The sequence below is a fragment of the Panthera leo genome, chromosome A3, assembly GCF_018350215.1.
Source record: "Panthera leo isolate Ple1 chromosome A3, P.leo_Ple1_pat1.1, whole genome shotgun sequence".
NCBI classification, from domain to species: Eukaryota; Metazoa; Chordata; class Mammalia; order Carnivora; family Felidae; genus Panthera; species Panthera leo.
In genome coordinates this window covers 124412759-124431558 of record NC_056681.1, presented here as the reverse complement: position 1 = coordinate 124431558, position 18800 = coordinate 124412759, and the positions used below count along the sequence as shown (strand labels likewise).

The window sequence follows — 18800 nt, the reverse complement described above, 5'->3', positions numbered from 1 at the left end:
TCTCAAAGTACCAAAAGATCCCAATAGTCTTGACTTTATTGTAAAGGAAAATGTGAGGTTCTAGCTACCAAAACAGGGTAACAAATCTTTTTTTTTAAAAATGACAACAGTAAATATTTAAGAGATTTATTAAAGCATCTTATCACAAAGATGGAAACACATACAAATTAGAAACGTGCAACCGTCATCTTCCACAGTCAAGTTAAAATGGTATAGATTTTTCCTGTTTTCATAGCCGAAAACTTCAGATCTTATACCCAACTTACTCACCCTGAATATTTTAGTCATTCTTCCTGAAAGTATCCAGGGCAGCAAATAACCAAAATGCAAACTATTATATAAAGAAAGTGCAAAGTTACAAAAGAAAATGTGTAGAGAACAGCCCCATCCCTCCCCCCATTCAAGGCAAACAATGGCACTTTGCTCTTGCTTAACCTAGATTGTCTTCAAAAACACTATTAAAATGTAATAGACATAACGATAAAAAAAAAAAAAACAAAATAAAACTGACTTTGAATAGATGTCAAAAAAGCTTGTTAGTGTTTGAAAATAAATGCTGAAACAAAGGAAAGTGTATTTTATATCAAACAAGTTTGAAGAGCCCCGTATTGCAGCATTCTGTAAAATAAACAAGACGAAAAGCTGGTATAGGGTTTATTGACAAAGGCAGAACTTCTTCAGGCAGGTATGTAAGGAGGCGGTGGCTCTTTCTCAGGCATCTTCACTGCCATTTCATAGGTTGGCAAAACATACTGAAGAGAGAAAAAAATTGTATCAGACTTAAATCACCTTGAAAAATTCCTGTCTGGAATAATTCAAATGCTTTCCGAGTTTAGCTGAAGAAACTATTAGCTAAAAAGTTCCTGAGCGTAACTGAGGTGATCCAAGACTGCTAAAGAGGGAGGGGCAAAGGAAGGGAAGATGGAGTTTTGCTTCTGAACTGACCGGAGGCCACCAGGGCATCTTGACAGGAAGTAGGTCGCACCGTTCTCCCCTCTTCCCTACAGTGTGACTGACAGAACCAGTGCCTCAGGGGCTGCAAATCCAAGTTAAGGGCACCACTGACCCATGCTAAAGGAAGCCTCCATTAAGATGCTGGATCCTGAATTTCATCAGAATCTGTAATTCAAGGGCCAGGTACTTTTGTATCATTTCTTCTAGGGTAAAGGGCACATCTATGTAAGAGTGGCATTCCAACCTAAGTGACTCAAGTGTGAGAGGCGGGCCCTACATGGGCCACATGTATTCCACATGTTGAAAACCTGGAAAGATAATACAGCAGCAACTAAAGGGTCCCAGGAAGGAGGCCTCCCCACAGACTCCTGGAACCCATTGCATTCATCTCCCCACAGAAAATTCAGCTCCCCGTTTTGATCGTGTGGGTGTTTTTTAAAAGCAACACAAGCTGTAAATGACAGTATCCCATCCTTAGAGGTTCCAGAAGCCACAAGCCTGGCATGGCTCACACGGCTGTTTCCTGTCTGATCTCCTCTGCAAAATGCAACCCTTTTCAAGACTACCTACGAGTCCAACCTAACAGTCAAATTGAATGAGCAGTGCAGGGTGTCTCTCACCCATGTAGCCAGGTTTCCAACTGGGAAATGTTACATCTTGTGGATTTAAGCTATTTGTGTCCTAAACCACATACATGGCATTGAAGAGGCAGTCAAGACCTAGGCTCATTAAGAATGATCAATAACAACTACTGAAGATTTAATGTATTAAAAGATCGTTCACCTGTGGAGGTGCTTCGAAGGCAGGGTACACAGCAATCTCCGGCATGTTCCTGTTGTTGATGTATTTATAGCAGTTCCAAACACAGTTGATTAGATATGCCTAAAAGAACGCAAACAAAATTTATACATGCCAGAAACTCAGCAGACTACCTGCTCTAAAATTAAGGTGACTGCTAATGCTTTTCCGTGTACTTTCTCCCTGGAAAAGGGAATGGACATCCATTTGGACCTAGCAGAAGCCAGGCCCTCTGCCTACTTGCCCCCACTTAAATATCCCAAGTTTTATTAATATCATTTTACAGAGAAACCAGAACTGGGGTTTCAATTCAGGTCTGATAACCATTGTGCTGCCAAGGAAATTCTGTCTCTGAACCTTTGGAATGTGAACAGATTTTCAATTAAATCATGAGCTACTTCTAAAAACATAATGATGTTCTTTACACTTAGGAAGGATCCTGGTATTTCCAATCACTCTCTGGAAATGAGAAGGACATCACCTAGGTGTTATCTTTACTACTATGTCCGAATAAACACTATCACTTAACTGTTGGAACTATGAGGAGAAAAGACAACAAAAAGGTTTAGATGAACAGTGTCAAAGCCCAAATATTTAGTCAGCAACTCACCTTAAAAATGATGAATAAGGCAAAGAACACAAGAACAATGAAGAGGAGGCAGCTGGAGTCCAATGCCAAGAGGTCATCTTTGTAGGGAAAATCAGGCTATAAAAAAAGGGGGTGGAGAGGTGAACAGGCAGAGGAAAGAAGATATTTAGGGCAGGGACATTACCCTCTAGGATAGCACAGTGATGAATACACATCATTACACACTTTTCCAAATCTGCAGAATGTAAGAAGTGAACCCAGTGTAAACTAGGAACTCTCGGTGATAACGATGTGTCAGTGTAGGTCCATCAATTGTAACAAATGCACCACTACGGTCTGGGATGTGGACAGTGAGGGAGGGAAGGGCGCGCTTTCTATTCGATTTTGCTGTTAACCTAAAACTGCTCAAAACCATTAAGTTTATTAACCAAACACATACACATTCACTCATAATTCAGCTATGGCAGCTGCACGTTGTGACAGTCTAGAGAGCATCTTAAAAATACAAACAGAAAGGCACCAAAGTCAGAACTGATATTCTAATAAAAACTAGTAAACAGAATTGAACTCACTGTACCTTTAAGCCTCATCATCATGAATGCATGCTACTGAACACCTAAAATGCATTTGAATTCTGCTGTATGAGCTGAGCTCATCTTTCCTCTTCCCTGTTTTACATTTTTCTGGCCTTTGGAAAAAGATGATCTCCTGTATGCGACTGCAGACTTGTCCCTGAGTTGCTAAGTTACAAAGTGCTAAGGCTTACCTAAGTTTCAAGGGTCATTTAGTCCTACGTGGGGAAATTAATTTTTCTAAGAGCCAACTGTCAGTCTCAATGCTCATCAGAAAGGGGCAAAAAGAAGGCATGCCCCTGGTTATAAAGGCAGGTAAGATTCTGTGGCTTACTGCAGACTTACTATGTTCCATTGTGAAGGGTTCAACTTTATTTACTCATTAAGCTAGGTTCCAGGAGAAGGGTACTACAAAGGAATAATTTAGGATTTATAAGCTGGCCAAAAAAGAAAGTATTGCCACTCTGAGAGACCAAGTGAATATAACGACAGAATGGAGAAACCACTGGGGTCTATAAAAGGAATAGTAAAAAAAAAATTCACCCTAAAGTTTTCCTATAAAACTCATTTAATTTTTAAAAACATATCTGTTTTTAACAGAAATGTAAATACAAAGGCCCAAATAATTTTCAAAAATAAGCAGCATGTAAAAATCCCAAAGGACTGAAAAAGAAAAAAGCATCCACACACAACAACTCCAAACACAGCTGTCTCCTTGGGACAAAACTGTTCTTTAAACCTTTATTATAAATAAAAGGACAAAAATTGAATGAGACCAGCTCATGGGGAACGCTACAGATTTTTTTCAGAAAGCTTGAAATCTTTCAGCCAGACAGGACATGACATGACAAGAGATCTAGAATGAGGAAGTTTCTGACCACGGCCAACCAGAACACCAGGCCCTGCCCCCAACCCCTTCTCTCTAGCTCATCACGTGCTAGGGAGAAAAAGGGGAGAAGCAAAAATGGCATCCAGTGTTTGCATTGCAGCAAGCTGCTTCCCTCCCTTTCTCTATGTGGCAGCCACCATGGTCCCCTTTTAGTCTTCTGACTATACCATGTTCCTTCCTGCCTCAAGGGGTCTCTGACCTGGGACATTTGCTCCTGTACTTTCCCTATCTTAATTCCTACTAGACTCCTGAGCACAGTTCAAGTCTCACTTCCCAGCCCACGTCTGACATCGGTATGATATCCACTCACGCAGCCAATACTTTTCCTTCACAGTTTTACTGCAGTAATTGTCAATTAATTTTCCAATCCCTTTACTAGCAAATGAGTTCTACTGATGTATCCCAAGAACCTAGCAGAATGCCTTGCACAGAAGCAGCAACCACCAAATGTTTTCTGAATGAATAAATTTGGTGGTACACAAGATACAATAGGCAGGATATCTGCCAAGTCGGGAGAAAATTCCTAACGACAGCATTTTTGAAATGAACTTCCATTTATCTGGACTTCACACCTCCTTGCAGACCTTACTCCAACCCAGAGGATTCCCTACCCCTCCATCACAGGGCACTAATCTAAGCTCCTCACTGAATGCTGTGTAACAGTTATAGTTCATTAACACAGATAACATCTTCATGTCTTAACTCCCCCAATTCACGTCTGCTCCTCGAGAGAGAGAGGAAGTTATGTTTATGTTTGTATCTACACCATTCACCAATAATTTGCCTTGAATAGAGGGAAGGATACAGTAAGCACTCAAATATTTGCTATTGATGCCGGCAAATTAAAAAGGGGAAAAGCAAAAATGGCATCCAGTGTTTGCATTGCAGCAAGCTGTTGTAGAGGCCGAGCACACCCCAAGCAGCGGGAGGGGCCTTACCAAGCTCCTCCCCTGGGAACTACATTCAGCAGCTCAGCATCCAGCCTGCACAGCTCTGAACTGGGTGTGTGAGCCTTTGTGCTTTACCTCTATTTATTTTGGGCATCTGTTAGCAAGATGTGCCCTTGGGTGTCAGAAAAGACTAAGATTATTTTTGGGGTCTGGGAACAAACATTTACAACATTTCAGCTTACGGAAGATTTTAAAGGAATGTGCTTTTGGATAGAAGGGGAAGCCTGTATAGCCAAGTGATTACAGTACCGGTATACTCAAAACAAAAGTTGAACTACTCCTTAAGTTCTATGATACCCACCTTTAGAGGCTTTTCAAAAAAATATTTATTTATTTTGGGGGAGGGGTGGAGGAGCAGAGAGACAATCCCAAGCAGGCCCCACTATCAGCACAGAGCCCAATGTAAGGCTTGATCTCATGAACCATGAGACCACAACCTGAGCCAAAATCAAGAGTCAGAAGCTCAACTGAATGAGCCACCCAGGTGCCCCATATTTAGAGATTTTTAATACTAGAATATCCAAATGGTACGGTAAGAAAATACCCTAGGTATATAAGAAAATATCCTATGTATATTACTGGCTTTAACAAGGTAGTTAAGAGGAACAATAATTATTTTGAAACACTTTTAAAAATAAACAGGGTAGATTAAAATAAAAATAGCACTGAAAGCTGACTCAAAGTTTTGATTTAAATACTGTACTTAAAATGAAGAGAAAAAGTTTAATTAGTATACACACTTACTAATTGATCCAGATACTCTTTGATTCTTGGCAAGTAAGTGAGAGAACTGATAGCAACCAGGCAACTGAGAACGAAGTCAAAAAGCCGGTAGCAGAAGAAGGGAATCAGCCAACCCACTTGATACTGAAGAAAAAAAATAACCACAACATCACAACACAAATATGAAATGTTAAGTGCCACTCAGTAAAGGTCAAACTCAAAGTCAAAAATATAGGGTACTTACAGAAATTGCTCCATAGACCAGCATTGAACTGATGATAAACATAAGAACAGAGACAGCAAAAAGAACACAGGCATTATCTAAGAAAACAACAAAAAAAAATCTAATTAAGCTACTTATGCAACAAAAAAACCCCAAAACTCTTCATGACAAAATGTTTTTTGTTTTTTGGGGGTTTCTTTTAAAGTTTATTTTTATTTATTTTGAGAGAGAGAAGAGACATAGAGAGCAAGGGGGAGAGGGGCAGAGAGAGAGAGGGAGACAGATTCCCAAGCAGGCTTCTCACTATCAGCACAGAGTCTGATGTGGGGCTGGAACTCACGAAACCATGAGATCATGACCTGAGCCAAAGTCAAGAGTCAGAGGCTCAACCAACTGAACCACTCAGGCACCCCAACAAAATTACGTGTTAAAGCTAGCTTAAAAAAAATGAGTATTTTCCAGAATGCCCCCGAAAAAAACCTAAAGCCAAGAGAGTTAAAAAAAAAAAAAAAAAATCCATCTCAGCATTAAGTAATGAAGTTTTGAGGAATTCACCCCTTTGTTTTTGTTTATTAAATTGCTACAACTCATTGACTCTTATCATCAACCAGTCACTCTGCTAGGGAGACAGGTCTCTGCCCAGAGCCTAAGAGTCTGAAGGCATGCAGATAATGATAATCCAATGTGGCAAGCGCTACATTGGATTAGCTGTCCTTGGGGAATCAGGGAAAAAATATGGAAGATTTGACACACGTTGGGTCTTGTGAAATGAGCAGGGTTCAACAGGAGGGAAAGGCTGGTATCTGTTTAAAAGACACATAAACTCAGAGCACTACAGCTGCCCTCTCTGGCCTCAAGAGAAAGTATAGAGATTCAAGGTTCCCCATTAACCTCCTCTCTCTTACGCCAACATGGGAACTCCCTGCTCCCCACTCCTTGCCCTTCATTTCTCCACTGCTTTAACAAGCCCATTTTCTTCTTTGTTCTTCACCTGTCTCAGGTTGTCTCCTTCCTCAAGGTTATCCAAATTCATTAATTACCTCACAAAACACCTGAGTAATCTCAACAATACTAAGCCACACTTGAGAGTTTTTTTTAGCAGATCTAAAGTTAATTCTTTGACTCTGGATAGATATTAAGAACCAGAAAGGCACTAATGATGATGGATGATTAGAATAACTGCTGGAGGTCACACATGATATCATGTATCATCTTGTCACTTGGAAGTATAAACATCATCAGTATTTGGTGCTAAGTTAAGGGCCGTCTTTAGATTTTTCTAGAGGATATAGGATATCCTTTAGATACCCTGTAGCAAAAAAGGGGAGAAATGGAATAATAGGTGAAAAATACATACACAATACCTAGAACGAGACACTCCAATATTTGTGACTCAATAAAGCAAACAAAATATGAGGGCTAAACGCACAGATATGAACCTCAGGTTTCCATCCACCACCACATTCAAGAACCTCCTCCAGGGGGCCCCAAGTGTTCACCCGTTACCAAAGTGAATAAAATTAAGGTTAAATTCCTATTTGAAAAGCAGCTTGTATATGTTGCAGAAGCATTTCATATATATTGAGGGTCATATTCTGTTTAGCTGACTAACTGCAAACCTCATTATTTACAATCAGCCGCAGGCCAATGATCAGAAATTAACTTGCCATTTTAACACTGTGCCTGTGGGAGGGTCAACGTTCCACTTCCGTTAAGAGACACAAACTACTGTATGACCAAGAACTACACATTTTTATGTTCTCTCAATAAAGGTTCTGGCAGAACTAGAATCAACAAAAGTATGCTAACTCCGTATCTGATTCCCACTACGGTGGCCACGGCAGCCATGCAGCATGCAGTAAAACCTGTGGCTTCATCCCTGCAGCTCCAGCCACAGCATAAGAATGTCAACAGCCATAAATCTTTTTCTACACCTTGATTTAAAGAGAAACACAAGCTGACACTGCATGCTGAAAAATCCCAACATTAGCAGGTTTTATATAATTTTACAGCCTAAAATACCAGAAACAGGCATTAAAAACTAAAGTTTTATTCATCGTTGTATTTTGGTTTTTATTTTAAATAGAGAAACAGACTACTTAAGAAAAAACAAACTCCAGAAGGGAGGTTTCTAATATGCTCTTGGTATTTCTTTTACCACACTTGACAACATAATTAAAGGATTATAAAGATCTGAATGGACACTCAGTAGACACATTTTTATTTATTTATTTTTTTTAGTAGACACATTTTTACAAAGCACTTAAAGGGGAGCCTGGGTAGCTCAGTCGGTTAAGCATCCAACTTTTTGTCTCGGCTCAGGTCATGATCTTGCAGTTTCATGAGTTTGAGCCCCGTGTCAGGCTCTGTGCTGGCAGTGTGGAGCCTGCTTAGGACTCTCTCTCCCCTGCTCTTTCTGCACCCCCCCCCCCACACACTCACACTCTCTCTCAAAATAAATAAACTTAAAAAAAAATTTTTTAAAGCACAGTGTAAAAAACTGTTAGTGATTTCATAGTGTAATGTCAACAGATGCCCACAAAACTCTACTTGAATCCTAGAAAAGGCAGCTGGCCCTGTAGACAGTGAATTATTTAAATTAACAACCAATTTTTATTTATTTATTTTTAAGTAGGCTCCACACCCAACATGGAGCTTGAACGACAACCCTGAGATCAAGAGTCACGTGCCCTAACAACTGAGCCAACTAGGTGCCCCCACAACCAAATTTTTTTAAAAAACAACTTCATAAGCTTATGGGAAGACCATAAATTTAATGAAGCTCAAGAACTTATAATAAAAGCTAATAAAACTAAAAATATGGTAACTTAAATCCTATAATATTATAAATACAACTTACATATGAGAACTCAGAACATTTTTCTGAAGTGAAATTTAAAAAAATCAACACGCAAAAAAGCTGTTCATACTGCAAAGTTTGAGGCATAATTTTCTGTTCGAACATTAAATTTCTATTCATAATATACAATCTTAACTAAAATATTTCTGAACCTGTATTTTAAATTTTAATGCTTATTTATTAAAAAAAATTTTTTTAACATTTATTCAGTTTTGAGAGACAGAGCACGAGAGGGGCAGAGAGAGAGGGAGACATAGAATCTGAAGCAGGCTCAAGGTTCTGAGCTGTCAGCACAGAACCCAACGCGGGGCTCAAACTCATGAACCATGAGATCATGACCTGAGCCCAAGTCGGCCGCTTAACCAACTGAGACACCCAAGTGCCCCATTAATGTTTATTTATTTTTGAGAGGAGAGAGACAGAGTGAGAGCAGGGAAGGGCAGAGAGAGAGAGAGAGGGAGACACAGAATCCGAAGCAGGCTCCAGGCTCTGAGCTGTCAGCACAGAGCCCCACATGGGGCTCGAACCCACAAACTGCAAGATCATGACCAGAGCCGAAGTCTGACACTTAACCAACTAAGCCACCCAGGCACCTCTGCTCCTGTGTTTTAGAGAAAGATAAATAATGAAAATGTTACTGGAGAGTAAACAGGTTTAAAAAGGTAATTTACACGAATGTCTTCTATTTCTAACTCCAACAGTGTCTTTCTTCATCTAAATGATAGATATATATTTAGAACTGTGACCCTGAGCAAAAGATATCACCAAATATTCCAATAATTCATATTTCACATGTTCCCGTAAGCCTATTTGCTCCCATCCTCTACTACACTTGCTAGCGGACCTTCAGAGACTCACAAGTCTTTTTGTAATTTCTTATCATCTCCACAGCACCAGATAGGAATCAAAGGTATACAATGTATATTTCTCAAAAATCTAGTAGTCCATAGCATTTTCTGGGAAAAAGTGCTCAATTATAATTCTCACTGAATAATTTGAAAAACCCACAAAAACACTTTTATGCCTCAGCAAGTAAAATAACTTAAATATAATTTAATCAATTCTCTGAATAGAGTGTGTGTATGTGTGTGTCTGTGTGTGTGATTAAAGGAGATATATTTTCACCTAAAAACATACCAGCCATTCTCTCAGATGAATAGTAATTGCCAATGACTTCATACTGAATGTTGACAGCTGGCATTGAGTTTGGATGAGTTACTTCCACAGTCAGCAAAATTGCCATCAATAGGTTTACCACCTGTGAAAGATAAGATGTTTGGTATCTGTTATATTATTAATCAGGAAACAGTCTTCACAATCTTTGGATGTCTTTCCATATTTAAACTGTTTTACTTGCAGTAACAAAGACAGAAAATAACAGATTAACCTGTAGATAAAACAGTATGCAATACCATAGAAAAACAGTTGAAAAATAATTATTTCCTAAAGTATAAACTTAATTGTTTCAGAGAAAAGATGTATTCCCTGAATTTGCGTTAATATCAACAAAATGGCAAAATGATTAAAAGGAATCATTACAAATTGTTCCTGTTCAGAATCACATGTTTATTCATACACCGATCTCAGAATTTCTGAGTTTGAAGAAGCCACAGTTCATCCAACATTACTTATGTAGTCCCATCAGTTAAGAACATAGTGATCCAGCAGGCTTACCTCACCACCTCCTCTCTGCTCTCCTCTATACACATGCTCCAGTTTGTTGGACATACCATTAGAATGAGGTTAAGATCAGCTTGGTCAGAGCACAGCAGGATCTCAGCCGCTAGAGCCTAAGCTAACAAATTTCAATTAATGCAGCCCAATCCACACTGGCTTCATAAATTTTTGGAATGTTACATGAGAGCAACTCCCTAAAACCCTTCATTCTTTTTCACACTTGATCCTGCTAAGCTACCACCTGAACCTGTACAGTTAGTTGGATTCTAATCTGTACAGTTAGTATAAGGGCTTGATACATTTGCAATGGAATTTCATCTTATATTCTTGCCTGTCAAGATTTTCTGGCGGACACCCCACAGATTTACTATCTTGTTTTTTAGCTTCCAGCATTTAAAAATATGATCAGCATGTAATCAGTATCTCCACCTCAGTCACTAGAAAAGAGAACCGGGCCAAGCACAGGAGGCGTCCTCTTCCCATTAATCAGCAATCTTTGAACAAAATTCTTTATCTCGTTCAGAGAAACATCTTGAGACTTTGTCAAATTTCCTGCTGCAATTCCATCACAGTATCTGGTGAGTTTTTCTAGTTTACCAGGGTTGTAACTCCATTTGAAGCGGTAATTATTTATGCCCCCAGTGGTTAAAGAATCCCTGCAGTATGCCAGGAGGCACCGCTTCTTGAAGTGCTCAAAAACAGTCCTGTTAATGATTCAATAGAGAAAACCACCTAGGCTTGGAGTTAGGCTTCCCTATCTAAAGTGCACAGAAACCTATCCTCCTCCCTTTGTAAAAATCTGAACATTTGATGCTTTTAAGATATGTTAGAGCCTTGATCTGTACTTTAAACAAACTCTATTACATAGCTCTCTCCTATCCACCATGAATGATAAATGATTTTATCAGCTGGAGGCACTGCACATTCTCTATGACATGCAAACCAATTTTAACCATTCAAAAAGGTTAGGGGATCTAAACAATACCAAATTCAGAATCAACTGACATTTATTGAGAATATACTGTATACTAGGCATATTCACATACAGTATATTATTTCACTTATTCCTCCCAACCACCTGCTGAAGTAAATATTACTAAAGCCAATTTGCAGATGAGGAAACTAAGTTTCAGCACGCGAAATAACTTGTGTTACAGAGGACAAAGGTTAGAGCTAGGACACAAACCTGGTTCCATTTAAGACAACCAGCTTCTTAGCACCACAGGATTACTTATACCAATTCCTAAGCAACTCCTGTTTTGAGGCCTTTCCAGAAGACGCTATTATCTAAGGCTATGTTTATACTTTACTGTCCAAATAAATATGTTCAGTAACATACCTTTTCCCTTGCATTGCTCAAAAGCAAGGTACTTTATCCTTCAACTCTTGAAAGGTCTTACATAGGACAATCATATTTGCAAGGTGGCTCCCCAGTTGAAAACTGATTTTCTCTGGGGGGGGGGGGGGCATTTTTACTGCAATGGGTTTTGGCTAGTGTGTGGTATAGGAGTAGGAGCTAATACAACTAGGTGAATTAATTATTGAACAATCAGATGTATCTACTGAAGCCTTATAGAAATCAGTTTGAAATCAATCCAGCAAATTATTCTTTGCTAAACACTATACAGTCATAGTTAAATAGCTCTGCACAGGGACACCTGGGCGGCTCAGTCAGTTAAGCATCTGACTCTTGCTTTTGGCTCAGGTCAAGATCTCACAGTTCATGCATGAGTTTGAGTCCCATATCCAGCTCCATGCAGACAGCAAGGTGCCTGCTTGGGATTCTCTCTATACTTCTGTCTCTGCCCCTCCCCCGTGAGCTCTCTCTTTCAAAATAAATAAACTTAAAAAAAAGAGTAGCTCTGCATAGTACAGAAAAACAGTCTCATGTCAGGAAAAACTATGCAAACTCAATTACTAGATGAAGGAAATGACACAACCAAAATATTTAGGAGTTTAATTTTCCCTTCTTAAATATTTTTACTGCATGTAGGACTTATAAAAATGTATTTTTCTGGAGCACCTGAGTGGTTCAGTCAGTTGAGTGTCCAACTCTCGGTTTCAGCTCAGGTCATGATCTCACGGTCGTGGGATGCAGCACTGTGTTGGGCTCTGTGCTGGCAGCTGTGGAGCATGCTTGGGATTCGCTCTCCCCCTCTGTATGGCCCTCCCCCTCTCGTGCTAACAGAAAAACTTACAAAACAACTTTTTAAAAATCTATTTTTCTTCTCATAGATCAGCCACAGACTTGTAGTGACACTTCAAATCTCATTTCACTGTCACAGCCCTGAGTATTAAACAAAAGTCAAAGATCTAATCAAAAGGACCAAGAAAGGATAAATAAAATAAATTGTAGTGCTACTTCTTTAAAAGCTCACAGTTCTTCAAATCTTCACCGAGTTAATATATTCTAGGGGCGCCTGGGTGGCTCAGTCAGTTGGGCATCTGACTTTGGCTCAGGTCATGATCTCGCGGTTCGTGGGTTCGAGCCCTGCATCAGGCTCTGTGCTGACAGCTCAGAGCTCGGAGCCTGCTTCAGATTCTGTGTCTCCCTCTCTCCCTGCCCCTCCCTTGCTTGCTCATGCTCTCTCTCTCAAAAATAAAATAAACATTAAAAAAATTTAAAAAAAAATTATATTCCATTATGTCAGTATATTTCATTAAAATCTCAACTTTCATTTTAAATATTAACCTGGAAAATCCATCCTTGTGATCTTAAAAGACTTACCACTGAGCACCCACCGTGTGCTCATATTTAGGCCCTGTGCTATTTACTTTTAATTACAGTTCCTCGATACTTCTACTAAATTCCATGTAGCATTTTTAAAAAAATATATAAAATTTGATATAAAATTTCTCTGAATAACAGCAAGTATGTACAATTTCTTAATATTTATTCCCAATTTTTTCCTTTTACTATATTCAGGAAAAAAAACCAAAAATGTAATTTAAGTAATGATTAATTTCTAAACCTCATAATATGGAGGTACAGAAGACAGCAAACATGTTAACAGCACGAGCTACAAACATACCATTCAATGTAGAAGCAGTCCTGTACATTTATTGGGTTAAATTATGTGGTTTACATGGTTTTTGCAAGCCTTCTGCACACCTTGTATAAGTAAACAAAGAATAACAAAAGCCAGATGTGTTGGATTTTACTTGTTACAGAGATACGGTTACCAGGCTACCAGGCCCAGGCCCAGGCCCACGGAAGCACTGGGCCTCAGAAGAGGAATTCCTCTTTGCTTTCTCCTCTTGCTGCCACACCCATCCCAGATGATTCTTTGGGAGCTGGTTTTTGTTTTAAATCGTTATTCTTTAGGTCTGCAAAGCACATTCTGCCACGACCCAGTATCTGCTGAGACTATAAAACAAAGTGTGTGCTTCAGGGCATCCTGATAAGGGTCTCACAGGCAGAGAGAGTCTCCACTGGGAGCCAGTCAGCAAAGCACTGCCAGCAGATAAAGATCAAAATGGCCAACCTCCAAAAATTCTGTTACATGTTTCACATATATATAAGCCTCCTGTTGTTTACTGATAGTTACAAATGTGCAGTACAAATGAGTTATTCCTACTATATTTAAGAGGAGGCAATTAATTTAACAAATGTCTAATGAATACTTCAAATGTTCTAATTAACAAGCTAGCTACTATACACCTTTTATAGAGAAAGACCTATCATCTTTCTCCCTCAAGAACATCTTGTGGGGGAGAAAAATGAAAAGATAATCATTAGTAATCATGTAATAAGCAGTAGTTAATAAGTACATACAAATAGTATAAAGAAACTTTTCCAGATACACAGTGAGGAAACCAGATCCCTCTGGCTGAGAAATAAGAAAAGCTCCACCAAGAAAACATCTGGGCTAACCATTAAAAAATGAAATGGAACTGGCTAAATGCTATTAACAGTGGAAGCTGGGTGATGAGTAAATGGGAGATGTTAATACTATCTCATTATTCTTTAGATTTGAAATTTTCCTTAATATGTTGTTTTTAAAATGTGACTTGGGGGGAGAAAAAAAAAAAAGCACATGTCAAAGTACTGAGGCACAAAAAAAGTGTGTTTGAGGAAAGATATTAACTTCAAAATATAAATAGGTTATACTCTTATTTAAAGGAGTCAGGGGTGAGGGTTGGAAAAGAATACAGTTTGAGGACACCTGTCTTCACCTCTCTCCCAGTCACCTAGCTTTAGATTATTTATGGCTGAGACATTCATGAAAAATTAGCAATATATTAAATCTTCCCAAAACAAAATTATTACAAATGCTCAAAATGTATTCTTTTTATTTAACGTTTATTTATTATTGAGAGACGGACAGACACAGAGCATGAGCAGGGGAGGGGCAGAGAGAGGGGGAGACACAGAATCCGAAGCAGGCTCCAGGGTCTGAGCCGTCAGCACAGAGCCCGACGCAGGGCGGCTCGAACTCACAAACTGCGAGATCATGACCTGAGCCGAAGTCGGCCGCTTAACCAACTGAGCCACCCAGGTGGCCCCTCAAAATGTATTCTTGTAACACACCATCAACCATGAAGGAGGACACCTACTCATTAAGACTATTTTCAATTACTCAATGAACATTTGAACTTCCATGTAACAAATTGGTTTGAAATCATCTGGCTTCAGATTCTTCAATAAATAACAGAGAAAACAATTTTAGGAATGCCAGAATTTAAACTAGAGCTCATTCTGAAACTTTGTATTACTTGACCAGGGATTAAGCCACCCATGCTTCTTTCAAATCTAAAATGCCAAAAGCTAACACTTCAGGGCTGGTACCTCTGGTACACAGAACTGTCTCTGACTTCTCTATGTCCTATTTAACACCACAGAATTAATACTTTAGTACACTGTGTTGGAATGGCCTGAACACCAGACCAGTTGCCGGAAAGCAATGACACAGTATCCGATACATTTACTGATACAGCCTCTAGGCCCAGCAGGAGGGAGAGAACTGCACCCCCCACCCCCAAATTCCAAACAGCACAGAGGCCATCATCATAGATATTCTCCCACCTGAAACTTAGGAAGGGAGTGTCCTGACAAGGTACTGGAGGAGGAAGGGACATTCTACCTCACTCAATCCCATATTACTTCTATTTTAGTAAAGAAGCTTCTAGCAACAAAATGCACTGTTTGGACAAGTCCTTTTTGTTTAGAGATATTACCCTATACTTTACCTGGGTGGTCTTGTTTTCTAAAAGGTTACACACCTTCCCAACTAGACAGAAATTGTGTTTTTTAATACTGCCATGGTACTGAAGCTACACTTTTGAAAGTCACCAACAAAACCAATGTCCTTTGTCCAGTCCTTTATCCAATTAAAATGTGATGTTACCGATCACCTTCCCCTCTCCTTTGTCACTGTACTGTTAAGTCTCATTTTTGTGTATGTGCTCCAAAAATCTCTGTAATACCATAAAATAAGTGCAGATACAATTTTCAAGACAGAACATTTGAGTGCCTCTGTGTGGCAGATAATAGAAACAGAATAGACAATGGCATATGGTCCCTGTGATTTATTCTTTTTCTGTGTCTACCAAAGCCTTCTACATTGCAGATGACCAATAAATCCCTTATTTTAAGACAGATTAATTGATTTTAGAAGCTTATAATGTTCTATTAACCTAAAAGCCCATGCAATGAAAAACAGCTATGGCATCCTTCTAAAATTGTGAAAACTAAAGCATGGAAAATAAGGAGATGTAAACTGTTTTCACATCAAGTGCCTCCAGTGGGGAGTAAATTTAAACTCCTCACTCCCTATTTTGGGAGAGTAAATACCCTTACTAATGTTTTACTCCCTGCATTTTTGGTTTGCTGTTTGTAACTCATATTTTCCCCTGCAATTCCTTTCACTTTTATGAGCTGATCCCATAGCATTAAAAAAAAAATCTGCCTAGAAAAGACTGGAAAGAAATACCGCCAATTACATTCAGATGGTTGAAATTGGGATGGTGGTTATTTCCTTCTTGAGGAGGAGTTAGAAATCCTTTGTTCTGTGAATGGAGGGAAGGATCTGAGAAGAAACAGGACGATTAGGTTTTCAGGAAGAGTCCCAGCTGGTGGACACACCTCAGTTTAGCAGGAGGGAGGGTTATCTTCTAGGGACAAGGGAGACAGGGTAGAGTAAGAGGCTTGAGGACCCTTGTATGATTCATTTAGGGGAATGGAAGGCAGAGCTAAGAACAAAAGAAATGGAAGACCCAGACCCCTGGCAAAATGGAGAATAAATAAAAGGAAGTTAGGAATACAGTGCTATTACCGTCCATTAGGTGATTAATGTCCAATATTACAAATCAGTTAAAATATAAAACAGTGTTTCTGAGGGGAAATTTGATATAATTTTATGCCAGAAAGATGAGATTTCTGAATATGAAGTATAGGAAACATTAAAACAAACCTAGAAACTAGCAAATAAGCCTACACATTGAAGTTTTGTTTTTTTAAATGTACATCAATAAAGCAAAACTGTAAAAAAACAAACAAAAAACAGGGCAGTCAGGAATAATACGAGGGTCCAGTAGTCCCCTGGAGGTGGGCCATGAAACAGTATCTACCTAAGATTATTGTCATCTGGTGTTTGTCCAAATACTAATGATTTCAAGGCACTGGGTAGAGAAGCTATGATAACACAGAAAGGCAAAAAAGAATGTGTGAAGTTTTTTTTTTTCTTACAGTTCACAGAAGTTAACTGAAAAAATACAGTATCACTAATACCACAATCCTCCATACCAAACCAAACCAACAAAAAAACCCTCAAACAACAACAAATCACAGTCATTAGTAAGAACCGCCAATCAAGTCAACAATATGAAAAGTTTGTCAAAGCTTCAGTGAAGTCATTATAGCCTAAAGCTATCCCAACAGGGTCATAATTACCTTCAAAGTGTAGGAATACTGGAGATGGTGGTTAAGAAATCACAAAAGTATTACTGGTGAACCACCAATCAATAACACTGTCAACTTGGTTATGATACAGACTTACATAGATCTTGGGATCCAGGAAATGCTACCATATGTGGCCAGAATAAAGGAGGCTCTCAATAAAGGTCTCAAAAACCGGAATGGGTTTGAAATAAAAAGCGTCTAATGGGCAAGGGGTAGTTGAATCAGGAAAAATCAGATCGAGTGTAAATCCTGGCAAAAGGTATTGCCTCTAAGAGAACCTCCAGATTCACAACAGAGACCTTTCTGCCTACATCACACACACACATATTATAACAAAATAAGGTCCAAGAACCACAGGCAACTGAGTTATAGCTGGATCTTTCGTTTTCCTTTCCGGTAAGACAATGTCGAAACTGGGCTACGTTTCTCAGGATCCACTCTTAATTGTTTTGTAGGGAACAAAATTCCAGGGAGTGTACGTGCAAGAGGGTTCTTTCTGATCACGGAAGTACAAAAAGGGCCTAAACCGGGTACTTTCCAGAACTCCTTACCAAATCCTAGTATCATTATCCCTCCCACCCACCATCCCTACTCTCCATCCTCCCCACCCCCAGCCCACAACGCCTCCGCTTCTCCCCACCCCGACTTTCTCCTGTAATTCGTGCCAAGGAACAATCTCCCCATTCCTACCCACCCCACTCTGATTCAAGGCCACAGTCTCCTCTCTCAAAGTTACAACACCCTAAGAAGAGTCTCCCCTATGCCTTCTCGCCCCACCCAACACCCCCCCTTTCAGTCCCACCCCCTCCCAGTGAACACTCCCTACATTTCAGACCCGGCTCCCCACTTCCCGCTCATGCGCATTCCCGCAGGGCCCCAATCCTCCCACCCCGCCCGCCCTTACCATATACCAGGTCCCCAGGATGATCGTCCCGGTGCGGACATGGCAACAGCCGCAGCAACGGGTGCTGTAGAACCGGTCACTGCGGCTCCGCTTGAAAGTCATGGACACCATCGGGAATCTCTCAGGCTTCGTTCTGGGATGGGCCCCTGACAAACGCTTTTCGCCCAGAGGTCGAAGCCAGATAGCTTTGCCACAGTCTCCAAATCCAAACGACGCGTCTTCAAGCCCGCCCCTGGCCCGGGCCCCAGCCAGCTCCTTCGCACCTGCGCACTAAGTGCCGAGCGCCGCTCTCGCGCGACCTCGGTTTACCCCTCTTCCTCCACCTTCCCCGCACACAGGCCAATGGAAGAGCGGAAAGCTGGGTGGACTCGGCCCCTGATTGGACAAACATGGAGATTGACAAGACGTCACGCCCAATCAGAAGTGCGACTCGCCTTAGCGCTAATAAATCCCCGCCTCTTACTAGAGGGCCGGGACTGGCTCGTAGGCCTAGAATAGCTTGGGAGTGGTTGGTGGTTTACCATACCCGAGACGAGAGCGACAATAAAAGAAGCATTTCATGGGGAGAAGCAGAGACAAGATGGGTTGGTGGGAGAAAGCGGGCACGAAGGACTTTCCTGTGTCTCCGCCACGAACGGCTTCGGAGGCGTCACGGGACCGAGGCTGCTCACGTGACCTTTGCGCGCAGCTTGATTATTTGGCTGGCCGGGGGCGGTGCCACTGGGAAAGGGGTGGGGCTAATCCCCGTTCTGGAGCCTTC

At 40.3% G+C, this 18800-nt stretch overlaps 1 protein-coding gene across 1 annotated transcript; it reads right to left on the bottom strand.

Annotated features, from left to right (window-relative positions):
* Positions 1-112: 112 nt before the first annotated feature.
* Positions 113-18655, bottom strand: LAPTM4A (lysosomal protein transmembrane 4 alpha). The gene is made up of 7 exons (XM_042933607.1): positions 18041-18655; positions 9696-9816; positions 5720-5796; positions 5497-5619; positions 2363-2458; positions 1738-1836; positions 113-752 (listed from the first exon to the last, which is right to left on the bottom strand). The coding sequence occupies exons 1-7, from the start codon at positions 18149-18151 to the stop codon at positions 678-680; spliced, it is 702 nt and encodes a 233-aa protein (XP_042789541.1). The 5' UTR covers positions 18152-18655; the 3' UTR covers positions 113-677.
* Between the last annotated feature and the right edge of the window lie 145 nt (positions 18656-18800).